At 45.6% G+C, this 15,962-nt stretch overlaps 1 protein-coding gene across 1 annotated transcript in view; it reads right to left on the bottom strand.

Moving 5' to 3' along the window:
* Positions 1-8,255, bottom strand: part of T265_10467 (hypothetical protein) — a gene marked incomplete at both ends in the record, with an annotated part of 33,133 nt that extends 24,878 nt beyond the window's left edge. Inside the window, 4 exons of the mRNA XM_009176846.1 lie at positions 1,426-1,546; positions 4,081-4,399; positions 7,573-7,669; positions 8,075-8,255. Coding sequence (XP_009175110.1) covers positions 1,426-1,546; positions 4,081-4,399; positions 7,573-7,669; positions 8,075-8,255 — 718 coding nt within the window. The remainder of the gene's footprint in view (positions 1-1,425; positions 1,547-4,080; positions 4,400-7,572; positions 7,670-8,074) is intronic.
* Between the last annotated feature and the right edge of the window lie 7,707 nt (positions 8,256-15,962).

The raw sequence follows: 15,962 nt of genomic DNA, 5'->3' as shown, positions 1-15,962 counted from the left end.
CCAGACAGGGGAAGTCGAGAGGCAGAGGTCGGGTTCGGACCACGGTCCTCCTGGTCAGTAACTTCGCGCTCTAACCACTTGGGCCATCTCGCCCGTCGTCCTGAATGTTCACACTATACCGTGTTCTCCTGCTGTAGCATTTCCAACTGTCTTCACATGTCACGCGCATATTCATAAGATTCCATGTGTCCCAGTAGCGCATAGCACTTGGCTGGAAAGGTTCATAGTTTTCTGCAAGCCCTGATATGAGGATTGCCCTCAACCAAGCATGCCATTTATGTACGGAAAGGATATCAAAGCTGGACGACACTAAATATGTTTGTAGCAGTTGGCAGTTCATAACAGTGAATACGGAAAGCGAAGTACGCGGAGGCCCATGGTCAAAGCAAGTACAGAAGAACATGTATGTCGATAAAAACTCTGGTACAATGCTGCTTACGATATAAACCCTGTATTAAGTGGTTCGAGTTAGCCCGATCTTTACACAATGGTTACATAAATATGATTTCGACCGTTCAAGTACTGAAAGCATCGGTCTTTGCGAGCATCACGAGGGATTCGTGCACAGGTCATAGGGTGCGATAGATATGAAGCAGTAATAACATCGACCGTGGCGATGTCCCTCATTGCCCTACACTGAACCCCCCGCTTGGTGAGACGGCCAGCTGTGAACAAAACTGTATTCGGTTGATAATGCTCTAATAGTTAACCGTTTTGGCACGCTCCTACTCAGCACAAAGCACACAAGGGGAACTATGCGAAGAAACTGCTGCACAGATATGCCATATATATTAGCCTTAAGATGTACAACTCATGGGAATTGACCGAGGATGAGAAGTTTTCACTAAACGACCAGCTAGCAAACCTTAGTATTACTGTCCCTACCAGTTAAGAACGATGTCTCGGGTATCGAATGTCCAACTTCTGCTCACGCTGACCGGTTTTCCAAAACGGTATAGATTGCTGGCAGTATGAGATATGGTAATTTTCAAGTGGGATTTCGCTCTGTCAGTGAGGCCAATGTATGCTGAGAAGTTGAGGAGCATTGTTCAGCTTTTTCAGTCCCGTTGGGAACAGTCATCTCACGAACCTCCACCACTGAGTTTCGAAAGCGCTACTTTCCGGCCGTTCAGCCGCGAGAGGCCGAAGGGCAGTGTGATTAGTTCTCACTAAGACAGGACACAGCGTCATCCATCTTTCACATCATGTGGTCACATCTAGTTCTCACTAAGACAGGACACAGCGTCACATCATGTGGTCACATTGATTGGCTCTACGAGTGACGACTTCTCAGATGGAAGTTTCACTCGCCTTGCGAAATTACCCTTCCTACTTAATGATTGAAGAGCCAAAAAATGTTCCGGCAACCACGACCAGCAAAACGGCAAGAATGAAGTGAAAATATAGTCAAAATTTAATTCTTACCACCGTTTTCACCAGCTAACGTTTGTTCAAGCCATGCTGGAGCGCCACCTTGTAGCAGTTGTTCACGTAACGAAATATATCCAAGAAAGGCTGCCAGAGCCAAAATAACGATGGCGAGACCCTAGAACGAGATCCAAAAACGACACTCAGATATCAGGTGTATAGCCGCATATTTCATTGCTGTTAAAAAGCATCCCGAACTACTGAGTTGAGAGATGGAGCATGTTCACAGATAAGACATTCAATCTACCTGCCATACAAAAGGAAGGTGACATTAAAGAGCACCTACAGTAAAAACACGAGTTACACTAATGGGTGTCACAACTGGATACTTTATTTATCTCACTTCCAAACTCAGCGGTCAGATTCATGGAATTTAGAAACCAGACATTCCCTGTCTTCAAGTTTCACTGTTTCAGTTTTACACAAGACTCAGTGGGAAAATTTAGCAACCACCAATCAGTTGGCTATGTTCGCCCGCCCAAACATGTGGTGGATAGAGACAAGCAAGTGGCCGCAGCACAAAGAAATACCGAGATACCATGACTACATTCAAAAGAATCGTACGGACTTTCGTTTTTTTTGGAATGTGGGCGTCGGGATTGGGTATATTAATGCTTATATAGACTATCAGATATGTTTCACCAGGAAACGAACGACCCTGCATTAGAACTGTCTTCTTCAATATGCAAGTGCTTCGTGTGAATCTTCGATGGGATGGGATAGTAGTCAAATTTTTCATATGCTTACCACAGCCAACACACTCCACATCAAGTGAAGCAATATATTAACTAAATGAGGCAACACTTTCGGTTCTATTTCATTCTGATGTACAAGCCGGAGTGCCTCATTCAACTCAATGTTCTATTGCAGGGTGAAAAACTGAACCGCGTTGAAAACAGAGTGGCGCTCATAACAGTATATAACCTATATACACTCGCACCTCGAGTTTGAGAAGTGCACAAAACGGACAGCTTTCCACGTTGGAAGTCACAGCGCTACAAAAGGTTCTTTTAGAGAGGAAACATGGAGAGGCACCAAGTAAATAGTGTGTGAACAATGGTTTAGTAAACTGAATTGTCTGTACTGTACGTTTGCTACGACCACAAAACATAAGGCGTATACCAGAGAATCCATCACTATCCCCGGACCACGTCAAACTTTCTCGTTTAAAGGAATCCACGCCGTAAACAAGGGGAGATATTTTTTTAAATCGGCCCTAATTCCAACCTATCCATTAATACAACTCTTGTTTGTCTAAAACAATGGAGGGATCACGCTTCAATCAAGTTGAAAAAGGAGTTCCGGCCAATCTACCATGTTACCTACTAGTCGACCTACAGTTGCGATGAGAAATATGCTGGTAAAACCACCCAAGACCTTTCACGATGAGTGTTAAAATGCTTCTCAAGTGATGGTTATGACTGTCCCGGAAGTAGTCGCAGATCAGCTAACATACTATACGCACTCCAGGGGCATCTGTAACTGAGGTAGGTACCTGAGTGACCTAACGTGTGCTCAAAATGAAAAAAAAACGTTCAGCTGTAACACCTTTTCGGTGCTTAGTTTCTAGGCCATCCGAAGGAAATCCGAGGACTGAGATACTACCAGGTTGCCCAGGCCTAGACAGGAACAATCAAGAGGTCAGAGGTTGGTTCGAATCATGGGCCTTCAAGTCAGTAGGTTCCTACCCTAACCACTGAATCATTTCAGGCTCAATTGTACCCAATTCAAATGTCAGTCGTAGAAACACAGGCAGTAAATGACGAGAAGAAGGTACGTGGTAAATTCACAGCTGGAAACAAGGTGTGTTGCAAATTACGATGAATTTGTGGAGTAACTACTGATATCTCACTTTACCCTCGGGTTACATACTGACGCGGGGATTCCGAGAGCAACGGTATACAAGCATTGTGTATTGTGAGCGGCCAAATAAACGATGCACTCTGAAATGATTCGTACCTAATTCCCATGATGAAGTTGTCCCTGACTGGTAAAAAACCGCTTTTCGGAAGAACCAAACAATGGCTGTAACTAACTTTGGTCGACCTTTAAAGGTAGTCTCCGTAGATTAGGGCAACCATACTTCACGAAACACTACATTGCTGAACTCTGTTGGATTTGAATCGATCCGATGTGACTTAGTTGAGATCAACTCAAAGCAAATTCACTCAAACTCAAAAAATAGAGGGCAGAGCGCTGAACACAAGGTTTACTTTACTAATTTCCTTAGTAAATGTACACACTTTCGCTCATGAAGTGGGAGAACTGATAAAGTTTCCATTGGATACACCTAAGGGATGAGTTTCGGTGGTGGACTGTCTACAGTCGCGAGAAGCTCTCCCATAGTAAATAAGTCAGACGCCCACGCAGCTCGACAGTGGCGGAACACTGAACAAACACAAACGGGTAACATTTCATTATCGGGCCGAAGGGATAATAAGACGAAGCCCATGAAATGTAAAAATACACCCAAAAACTGTTTCTTTGGGAAGCTGGACAACTCAGCTGCAAACGTTCGGTTACCAGATATGATTGGAAAAGTTAATCAAATCCTTATATTCGGATGATCGACTGTCATTCAAAGGAAAAGTCGTGTGCAAGTAGAGAATATCAACATTTCCAGGCCTACACAAACAAAAAAACCCTACTCACCTGTAGACAATCCCAAAGCAAATGCTGTGTGGACAACATATTAAGGGGGAGGGCAAGCAGAGAAGAAACACTGCCGGTGAAAAGACATCGATAGATCCGGCAGGCCGTCAGCGGGACAACGACTAGCCAGGCAACGCAGACCAGCAGTAAGTGTAACCATCCAATGACCGACCGACGTACACTGTTTATGAGACCGACCAAAAGCACACGCGGCGGCACAAAACGTGGTGTTCCGGAGGCGTAGATCGGAGCGAACTTGAACCGATGGTTGCATAACTCACAGGTGTGGCGTTTGCTGTATTGTAGCCATCGGACGAGACTAGATAGACGGTGGCGATGAAGAGAGAAAGATTGAAGTTTTCATAAATATGCGGACAAAACCAATGGTTGGTTGACGAACTTATCCTGCGTATTGAGCGAAATCAGTATCATCCGCCTACAAATTTGACCATCATCATCACCATCAATATGAAGCAACACAAAAGAGACAGACCCCCAAAATCTACATTTTCATTCAAAGACAGAAAAGGATATTCAGGTTTCCAAACCGAACTAGTCAGATTTATCCAAACCAACACCCGAACGACGCTCCGAATTCAGGTGAGGAGTGCTCGCGATCAATGAAGAAACACAATGCCAATAGTAGTTTCAAACGTGCGCATGCCCTAGCTGACGTCGAAGCGTCTACCGGATCATGTGCATTTCGTTGAAGTGGAGAACAGTTGTACTCATACAATTCTCAAACAACCGTGTACGATAAGGCTCATGTGAAGGGAATACGCAGATAATTGAGACTCCAGCAAGTATCGATCTTTGGTTAAAAACCTGTAAACACCTGTAAACCAGCTGCATCGTGCCAGCTCATCGACTCGTCTGGCGAACAAAACCTTACAAGAGAAGTCCCGGAGAAAAGAAATCGTTTCAGTGTAGCACCCTTTCGATGCCTAGTTGCCATACCGAGGGAAGCACGAGGGCTGGCTGCCCAAGCTAGATAGGGGAAGTCGAGAGGCAGGGTTCGGGTTTGAACCACGGAACTTCTCGTCAGTAAATTCGCGCTCTAACCACTTGGGCCATCGCGGTCCTTCCATGGAGTAGGAAGAGTGACGTCCCCATCGGTTACTTATAGGGTTTCAATATTTAATGGGGTCCCTTCTAAGAGTTTTACTAGTAGTGCTACAGGGAGGTGATATATGGTAGTTACGGCAGAGAAGAGCAATATTCAAGAGAAAATATCTTGCCCCGCCTGCTTGGCAAAATTTCAGCAAAACATCCTACATCATTACGCACGACCTATGGAGTGATACTAGAAGAAGCTGAAATTTTCGTAAATGATGCACTTTTCTTTGATTGTCTGGGAATCCTTCTGATATGCAAGAGGTAAATAACGTTTGGTTTCTGCAGCTTCCTCCAAAAAATGTGTCACTTCATAGCAGACTAATTTAACTCCCTAGAGGGTTGATTAGCGCCATTCAAGACTCCGTCCCCGGTTTTGCTTTAAACGGGCTGCTGACTAGCACTCGACGATCATAAACGCAGTGGGGATAGTCCAAAGACCACCAAACTAGTTTAGACTAATTTGTATCCTGGAGAATGTGGACTTGGTCGGTAGTATAAGGGTGAAAAGCTTCCGCATCCTCCAAATGGATGATAATGGCATGCAAAAAAAACTATGGGAAAGGGGAATGAAATACACGTATGGGGCGAAGCACAAGTAATTATGATAGTGCAAGCCGACCAACTAGATAAAATAATTCAGATGTGGTATCGTTTCTGCACGTATCTGGAACACGATCCGCGGGAGGTTCAAGGAGAGAGACTATGTCTTTCTTAAAGCATAGAATGGAGTCGCTAGTGACGGAAATGAACTTCTTTCCCGTTGGCAGCTGCACCTCAACTGCTGAATCACAAAAGGCGCCCTGCTGATGTGAAAATATTGGCATGAACAGTCTAGAATAATCCTTATACATCACTTACCACGGATATCTTCAGGAAGTTATCATTTGCGGCTGGACCTTAAGCACTCGCTCCAAATATAAACTTTTACCCACTTACCGTAACCATGAGTTCCCTAGTGTGTTTGGGTTTCTACTGTCAATCCCAATACCCTGCGTAATAGCATCGTGTCTCTTATTTGTGCAGAGTTCATTGATGGGTATTTCAAGCCAAAGCTCTTAATATATACCGAAATATTTTAGCATATATTTGTGAGAAAGTGTGCGCTAAAAATTCATGTTCGATTGATTTGATTTGACTTAGTTATGATAATCATTACCATTACCTTTAAAAAGGCAGCACGACGAAGAACCGTCTATCAAACACTACCTGATCCTTGCTTACAGCAGTTTCTCCCGATGTCGGTAAAAGTAACAACCAAAATGACAAATGAGTACAAACTCGAGCACCCCAGTCTTGCTACCAGCTATCAAGAGATTGCGACAACTTTCAGACATTCTCGCTCTACTCGGCTCTAGATCACGTGAGGTAAGCACTGCAAGAAACGTATGCAGCGGGACCGCTAGAACAACGACCCTACAGTCGAGACAGTGGACAATAAATAAGACCAATCAATCAATACGGATGCGCATATATATTCGCCCTCAGCTTCAGTCTACGGATGCCGAAAGACTGAAGGTGAAGAGAAGCTTGCTGTATTTAACCAATGGTAGCCCCTACGTTGCTGAGGGGTGATCAGATGAGGAAATCTTAGACGCACAGTATGCTCAGTGCGACGGGGGTTCATTTGTCCCGCTCTGTATAACATTTCTCAAAATGAACCGTTTTAAGTCTCATCCATTCCCCACCTAGAACCAACCGTTATAGCGAATAATCCGGTGATAGTAACGTTTTTGACACTGTATTTTCGTGAGTTAATCGCCTTACCGGAAAAATTGAATGATCTTGCTGTTTGTACTCTGAAACGTTCCTTGAAGCTGGTAAGGACTAACAAGGCGCACTCTAGGTAGCTGTTTTAAAGTCGAAAAAACTCTAATATCATAATTAACGATAAAGTATTTCACTTGATGACATCAAATGAGCATGTAAAAGGTTGAAATGTATACAGGAGTTTAAACCACCCTTCTGATGGATGAACTAGATCGGGAAAGTACGCAAGTAAACGAAAAAATAAACATTCAGCTCTAACACTTTCGGCATCTAGCTACCAGGCTGTCCAAAGGAAGTACGAGGGCTGAGGCACTATCAGGTTGTCCCAGCCTAGACAGGAGTAGCCGAGATGTTGGGTTGGGCTTTGTGGTCCATAAGTTCGCGCCCTAACCACTGAGAATGCAGTCATACAAAAGCCATTCCGAGGACCACCTTCCAGCGTTGTGACGCATCCTCTGTGACTACACATCTAACTGGACGACGGACAAGTTCAAAGAGACAAACACTGACAAAGAGGAAAGTCATAGCCTACGTAAATAAGCGAAACGAGCTCCAACCAAAATATGAACTGATAGCCTGGGGTCAATTATTTTTTTCAATAGCACTTACCAATCTTGATGGATATATTTGATACTGCCAGTGCACATACATGGGTAGAACAACGGTCGCAAAGGCGTGCTTTCACACCGGCAAACGCGACAGAAATCTGTGAAATATGACGAAAGGGGGAAATTCACCAAATGATTACGATGGGTCATTAGAAAGTACCACGTCGGTTTGGTAGAGATTTCACCAAATAAAAATCACGAAAAGACAACTATCTGAACTAGACAAGTCTTTTTCGGAAAAGTTTGGTAACAATCGGCAGATTTATTGTTGGGCAACGTTTCACTTTTGACACAAAAGCTTCGTCAGGCCAAGTGACCAGGTTACAAGGTTGGTCGAGATTTAAAGCGGAAGGAGAACTAATCAACTAAGTTTGGCTAAATCTCTGTTAGATATCAACCGAGAGATTTTATGTGTTAGAGTGGGTGACCAAGTGTTAGACCGATGGGGAAACCCACATGGAATCGGATCCAGCCTAAATTCTGGCTCTCCTGGTTCAGTTCACGTCGTTTGCATTTTCCGTCCGTCTGAGTGGATGAGCTAGTGCTACGATAGTTGTGAGATTCTGTGAGCTCTGGTCGGGTTGAGATTTTCACCCCAACCGCCCTGTTTTTGCTAATGATCCTACATGCATTGACAACCACATAGTCACGTGTTAACTCGGTGTATCTAAGACCGCTTTTCATATGCTCGCCAGTTCCACACCCACAATTTTATTCACGCTGTGATGCATAGTAATCTCCACCGTCTCGGCTATCAGCCGCTGTGGTATGAATCGCAATCCTCGTCTCAAAACTTCCACCTGATTAAAAAGTCTTTTTGTTAGTTATTCATGTGAACAAGACTCAGCAATAAAGAAGTTGTGGCAAGTTAGAATACCTCTACAGCGACTTCCGGTAGAAGACGGTACTTCCATAAGTGTACGTTATTCAGTGTTACAAGCCGGCGGATAATCACGGACTAACACAATACGCGAATGACAATGAAGTTTGTAGATGTGATATGTTCGTCACGATGCTGAAAGGGTGAGCACCGGACAAGAACAGAGGTAATCTTTCCTGCGGAATTAACAAGAAACGACAAAACGACTTTGGTATGGGTTTTCGTCATGATTAATTCCGTAGCATTATTTGTGTGGTGTTTAGCGTAAATTATCTAAAAGGTTTACAAATCCTGAACTGTCCCCAAACAGGAAATCGGAGATCCACCACTTTCATACTGGACCGGCAAGCGGTTCGATCTTCTGACCAAACATGTTAGGTCTACCAGTCGGAGCAGCGCCTAAGTGTAACCGCTTAGACGGTTTTGGCGCAGAATTCTGTCGAACGCAGTAATGTAGAGGGACCGCTCAGTCTACACAGGGCGACTCACCACTAGACAGCTTTACAACGGCACCGAGCATGAGTCTTGTGTTGCAGCGATTTCCGCGTTCTTCCCTGGAGAAAGGCACTGGAGGTTTCCATTAGGAATCTCACACGGATGCTTCGGAATATAAGCTTGATCCTTGAAAGAAAGGGGCTCTACGCGTCGCTTGTGCACCAGAAAAGAAAGCAGATAAAAACAACTCCATCTACTATAGGGTCTTGGTACCTTAATTCGTGGGGTTCACGCGATTCTCGCTGCGCGTGTTCGAAAACCCCACAGGATATGACACGTAAATCTCCCCATTGGTGGGATTCCTGTCACGTCCTGGCTTGACAGCTCAATTAAATTTTTGTCGTGTGTTTAGTGAGTTTTGCAAGGAATATTGGCTATAACATGTATACAGGACAGTTAGTTGAATGATTCTGAAACATGTATACACCTCACTTAGGTTTTTTAACTATAAGCCGTGTACAAAAATGAAATTTCGTCAACCGAGGATGAGAAGAGTAAAGGAATAAGAACCACGCGTTAGAGGGGATGGTGAAATCAGTTCACTGACGTTAACCGGCTCTCTTGCCTCACAATGCAGGAAATGAACGCCTGCGGAGTAAAGGCGACCAATCTGATCCACGATCGTCAATGGTTGCGCGATATGGCCATATTTATTAGGGTGACTAACCAATGGTTTGTTATATCAAGAGGTTTCCATTAGGCGGAGACGACAATTACCAACGCAAACGAGTTTACTGGTAAGGGTTTTCATGCTTCGTTCTCCAGTCGCGGGCTGACCATCGCTGGGTAGACTTCACTAGATAGCTGGATGAGCCATCCAGGAGACAGAGACCTGATAGCCTTTTGCTTTTAAATACTCACGTTGTGGTGGTCCCGGTGATATTTCCCAGAAAACCAAACCGTATATTGTGAACACCCGTAACCAAGTCAATCGACACTCCGTACATAACACAAGCAGTATGATTTGAGGAAAAGAGTAAAGGTGGATGGGGAAAGGACTTGGTAATAGCCTAACAAAATCATTCCAAGGTGAATACACTTCCTGATACCCGTTCACGCAATTTAGATGGGAATTGACATGCAGACTATCAGCATCGAGTAGCAGTCTGCTAGGTGGAATTCCGCACCGATACCGATTTATCTTTCAAAGCTAAGCGCCGCTACGACCAGGAAGCTTATGCCGCAAGCGACTGCTTAAAAGATCGGGCCACCTGTAAGTAAAGTATCAAGGCGGCTCCGATTGATTGAAAGTCTGAACCCAACAGGCAATCTGAGCTAATATCTGCCGAGTAAGGGTTGCCAGTGGCGTGTCCAGAAGGCGTTAGAATTTCCAGGATGTTGTCGCCGCATACATTTTATAACCAACACACTGTATATCTGTTTATGACCTGATTTTTGGCATTAATACACGTTGTGCACCTTCATATGTTGCTTTGACTGAAATGCTAGCTTGGGAGAGCTAAGCTGGGGCAAATATTGTCATTACACAGTCATTACCTAAAGCGCCTCCAAACATGAAGGAAGGGATGATGCGCCTGGAAGGCGAGTCGCACCGACCATACCCAGACCTTTGTAATCGCTTCCACATCTGTCTGCCTGATCAAGAGCTCACAACCCTGCTTGCGCTACTCTAAATTGGGTACACGAAGCAGCACTCTTTCCGGCAGGTGATTATTTGGCATGTGCAATACACGACCAAGCTATCGCAGCATATTGCTGTCGCACAAATTATTCGATCGAAGAGCCTGTTGCACTGCCGAACACTAGCTCTTTATTTACATCGTCGAAGATTCACACGCACCAGCCCATACAAGATGCGGTTCTGAGACAACTTTTACCAAAGACCTGAGTACGTCTCAGTTTCGCTGCTCGAGAATTTCCAGGATGTTGTCGCCGCATACATTTTATAACCAACACACTGTATATCTGTTTATGACCTGATTTTTCACCTCTTGAAATTCAAAGATGTCTCTTTGCCACCATTAGTGTCCCAAAATTTCTCAACTCGACCCGCCCCTCAGAGAATCATGCAGTTAATTCACCTGTTACACTACAATCGGAACGTACGCAAACCCAAAAATGGGTAGAGCAATCTACAATCTCAACTGCCTCTTCCCTTAATTCCACCCGACTAATTATCAGACGGCAATTGAAAGTGATCATCCGCACCGGCTAGTGGATTCGAAGATGAAAAAGGCCCAGTGCCTGGAACGTCCGTGCGAGTGGTGCCGGGAAACCACATGTGAGCGAAACCATCAAGCGTCCGAGTTGTACGACTATCTTGAATAAAAAAGGAAGTTTCGAGCGCTCAGTCAAATACTTCGAACAGTAACTCTCGTGGCCACCCCATAAACACTCACTTGAAACCCATGAATGGGAATGGAGAGAAGACGTATTCATTTCGGACACCACTTTCTTCATGAAAGCCTTTGAAGTACTCGATGCATACTCCCAGACGTCTGGAAGACTTAGAATAATAAGAACTTATTATGTTCACAAACTTTTGAGGCGTTCCTTACGCAACAAGTGTCTTAAAGAAAACAAAAAGCGCCTTGGAAACCCACAAATACTAAAACTGTCGGTCATTCATACGTGTGGCGTTGTTCTAGCACCTGAGAGAGTGTGAAGCTTTGGTGAATGCAACCCCTACTAGGTCAGTTTTCCAATTGCTGCTCTCGAGTTAATGCTTCAGGAGCCAACGCAAAGCGACAAAGTAAAAACAAGTCTCTTTACGACTGGAATCTCGCTGAGAGTGCCAAACTCACTACAGGTGTTGCTTTCGAAAGTGCGCACTACTACGGATCTTCCTCAGTTGTCTGCAGCAGTCTGCTGTTCCCAGATGTGGGCAAATAGATCACACAAGCGCGAGCATAGAAACTCAGCCCCATCTTTGAACAATACAGGGGGTCATCACCAGGAGATTGGTATCTTGAGGGGACAAATGCAATCATACAGCTCTGAGGCCGTGTGTGGATTCCAGGTCCACCATTCAGGGAGGCTCAGTGGTTAAGACGTGAACATACTGGCTCCGAATCTGCCTCCGGATCTCAACCCTTCCTGTCTAGGCTTGGGCAACCTGACAGCATATCGACCGTGTCAACCCTTCCTGTCTAGGCTTGGGCAACCTTACAGCATATCGGCCCTGTTTCCTTCGGGTGACATGGTAGTTAGGCACCGAAAGGATACCACAGTTGGACCATCCAGGCTTTATTCTAGTTGAAAGATTCAGCCAAGTGGCAGCCGGTGGCCACCAGACTTGTTGTTCATAGTGCTCAGTCAAGAATCGAGGAGTCCTTTTTGATCAAGGTGGTAACACCAGTTTGATCTTTGGTCACTTCGTTAACCAGTGGATTGCGGAGACCGCTCACACGGATCGGCCGAATATTAGGATATTCTGGGCTTCCCGAGCATCATCACTCCCTTAGCCTTCTCTGTCCAGCAAGCTTCACAGCCTGCGCCCCAGCTCACCCTCACTTGATTTCTGATAATTTGTTAGGTCAAAGTATGTTCGGAGCCTGAGGGAACATTTCCTTCAAGTTCAAGTAGTACCAGTGTAACGGTGGATGCTACTGATGGAGGAATGCGAGTAGTACGTTTTCTCGTAAGTCCGCTTCGCGTCTCTTGAAAAATGAGGTGTATTACGGAGTTTGTTGAGTCGCAATTGTTTGTATTTGAGCAACAGTCAAGGAATATCCAGGAAAGTTCAGGAAGACGCGTTCGAGGGGAAGAGGATATTCAGTTTTTGTAAACAAGATGCATATGAGTTTTGCTTCCCTGTCCAATAGTCTGTAACGGTTCAGTTGGTGGTTCACTAATAAAAAAAAACTCCGCAGCGAAGACCTTCCTTTCACCGGTATTCTGCCTGACATCCAGTGCTTCAGCGGGCCTGGTAGCGCCCAGCCACAGACAAAACTCCCAGCATTGTGAAGATGTGGCGATCTAGTTCCAACGTTCAGTCGTTTAGCTGTAGCACCCTTTCGGTGCCTGACTGCCATGCCACCCGAATGAGGCACGAGGGCTGGGATACTGCCAGGTTGCCCAAGCCTAGACAGTGGAAGTCGAGAGGCAGAGGTCCGGTTCGAACCACGGACCTTCCGGTTAGTAAATTCGCGCTCTAACCACTTGGGCCATCTCGCCAACTCGTTCCAACACGAGTTCAGATCAGACGGTGGAGCAGTTGGAAGAGCCTAATGAACAAGACTGATTAATTCATCTAGTTCCGGGTCTAACGGTCTCTCCATTGCTAAGTGATTTGTTTGCACCTCATGCTGACGAACGCATGGTCGGAATCCAGGTACGTGTTCATAACGAGATTGCTAAGTGATTTGTTTGCACCTCATGCGGACGAACGCATGGTAGGAATCCAGATACGTGTTCATGGCGATTGGTTATTGATCCGCACCATCGGTAACTGACAGCGACGTGATTAAGTATGGTTCGTAGCTGGCACGTCGTTGGAGGACACCATGTGGCCACACGACTTGCGTTATTTCGGAACTTGGTACCGCATAAAAACAGCCTGTGGTCGCGGTCGTCCGAAGGTACCGAGTCCAATCCATATCGGGCACATGAATGAGTCTCAGATGCGCTAAGCCTACCCATCTGTGCATTCGAATCTTTCCACTATACTTGAGCCTTTGGCCACGTAACATAATCAACATCATCATCAGCTGCATGGACCGCGTACTTGCCGTACAGTGGTCATAACTGACACCGTTTCGTTCACCGATTTTCTTTGAGAGTGAGGTACACAGCTGCGTATTGGAGGTGTGAGCTTATATAATCGATACATAGACAGTGTTATCAGTGAACCTCTAATTGGGGAGGCTGGGAGAAGAGCTATACATTGGAAGCAATAGCTTGGGTGCATCTGCGCTATTGAGAGTACGACTGGACCATGGCTAACAGTGCCTTTAATCATAGATTGTTCCCTCTCGAAGTCCCCATCAAGGGATACGGCAACGACCAGCGCAAATAGATTTGCTGGTAATGGCTTTCATACTTCGCTGTCAAGTCATTGTTTGACTTCCCTTGGCTTGTTTCCACCCTTCACATGGTTGCGCAACAAGGGAACTTCGAGGAAGTCGGTGTACTAGCATACGGGACACATGACCAAGCCAGCGCAACCTGTAGAGAGTGGTCGGATCATCTTTCGTGAGCGAGTTATTTATTCCAGAACTATTCGACGAACTTCAGAATTAGTGATCCGGTGTTCCCAGAAGACCCGAGCAATGCTCCGAAGACATCGATGGTCTTTTAAGTCCTCGGTACGCAGTGGACAGGTTTCTGACCCGTAGAATAATATTAAGCGCACCGCATTATAAACTTGACTCTTGACGGATGAGCTGATAACACGCCTACGCCACAGGTGATGTAGGTTCATGAAAGCTGTTCTGGCCTTTCCAATTTGAATCGAAACATCATCTCTGACGAGAGCACCGGGATTGATACAGCTGCCAAGGTAGACAGACTTGTCTATTACCTCAATCAGCTCATTCGCAAGCATGACTGAGGTTAGCGCCCATCTAGTTTTGCAGGTGTTTTAGAGGTGTGAAGAGCATGCCAAACGGATAGGCAGAATTATTTACTTTTTTGTCCGGATTACGACGGCGTCAGACCCAAGAAGAGCTATGTGGTCTCCGTACTTGATATCTGTGAGCGAATGCCATGGGAGACTTTCGACCAAAAAAGCATTAGAGGCAGGTAGTGGGTTTTCATGATCGTGCCAATGGCGAAATTGAACAGGAAAGGTGAGAGAGGACAGTTTTGTCTGGTACCGCTTGAGGTGGTGAGCTCAGTAGACCTCCACAGGTTTAAGGAGTTGGCGTGCAGTGCCTTCAAGACGGTCAAGAATTTATGGGTGACACCTCTCCGCAGCCATTGTCATAGTGGTTGACTGTCCACAGGGCGAGATGGCCCAAGTGGTTAGAGCGCAAATTTACTGACCGGAAGGTCCGTGGTTCGAATCCGACCTCCGCCACTCGACTTCCCCTGTCTAGGCTTGGGCAACCTGGCAGTATCCCAGCCCTCGTGCTTCCTTCGTGTGGCATGGCAGTAGGCACCGGAAGGCTGCTACAGCTGAAGGCTTTCTTTCTTTTCTACTTTAGTGGAGGACTCCGCCGCCGGTGGACACGACCTGAATGCGTCATGTTTTGCACAAATTACTTTCCTGGGTTACTCAATGTACAAGCAAAGGTCCCGTACAACTTTGGCCAGTATTCGTGCCTTTTATCCATTTAATGCAATGGTGTGAGTACAACTTCCATGCTGAAGATAATAGTTCTTCCAACCTCGTGCGGATTAATAGAGATTATTGCGTGCACGGTGAGTCCCGCGCTCACTCATTGCTGCATGGACCGCGTACTTGCCGTACAGTGGTCATAACTGACACCGTTTCGTTCACCGATTTTCTTTGAGAGTGAGGTACACAGCTGCGTATTGGAGGTGTGAGCTTATATAATCGATACATAGACACAGTGTTATCAGTGAACCTCTAATTGGGGAGGCTGGGAGAAGAGCTATACATTGAAAGCAATAGCTTGGGGGCATCTGCGCTATTGAGAGTACGACTGGACCATGGCTAACAGTGCCTTTAATCATAGATTGTTCCCTCTCGAAGTCCCCATCAAGGGATACGGCAACGACCAGCGCAAATAGATTTGCTGGTAATGGCTTTCATACTTCGCTGTCAAGTCATTGTTTGACTTCCCTTGGCTTGTTTCCACCCTTCACATGGTTGCGCAACAAGGGAACTTCGAGGAAGTCGGTGTACTAGCATACGGGACACATGACCAAGCCAGCGCAACCTGTAGAGAGTGGTCGGATCATCTTTCGTGAGCGAGTTATTTATTCCAGAACTATTCGACGAACTTCAGAATTAGTGATCCGGTGTTCCCAGAAGACCCGAGCAATGCTCCGAAGACATCGATGGTCTTTTAAGTCCTCGGTACGCAGTGGACAGGTTTCTGACCCGTAGAATAATATTAAGCGCACCGCATTATAAACTTGACTCTTGA

Source organism: Opisthorchis viverrini (genome assembly GCF_000715545.1).
Source record: "Opisthorchis viverrini unplaced genomic scaffold opera_v5_368, whole genome shotgun sequence".
In the NCBI taxonomy this organism is placed as follows: domain Eukaryota; kingdom Metazoa; phylum Platyhelminthes; class Trematoda; order Opisthorchiida; family Opisthorchiidae; genus Opisthorchis; species Opisthorchis viverrini.
Note: the sequence above shows the minus strand (reverse complement) of the source record. Positions and strands in the feature narration are given on the sequence as shown.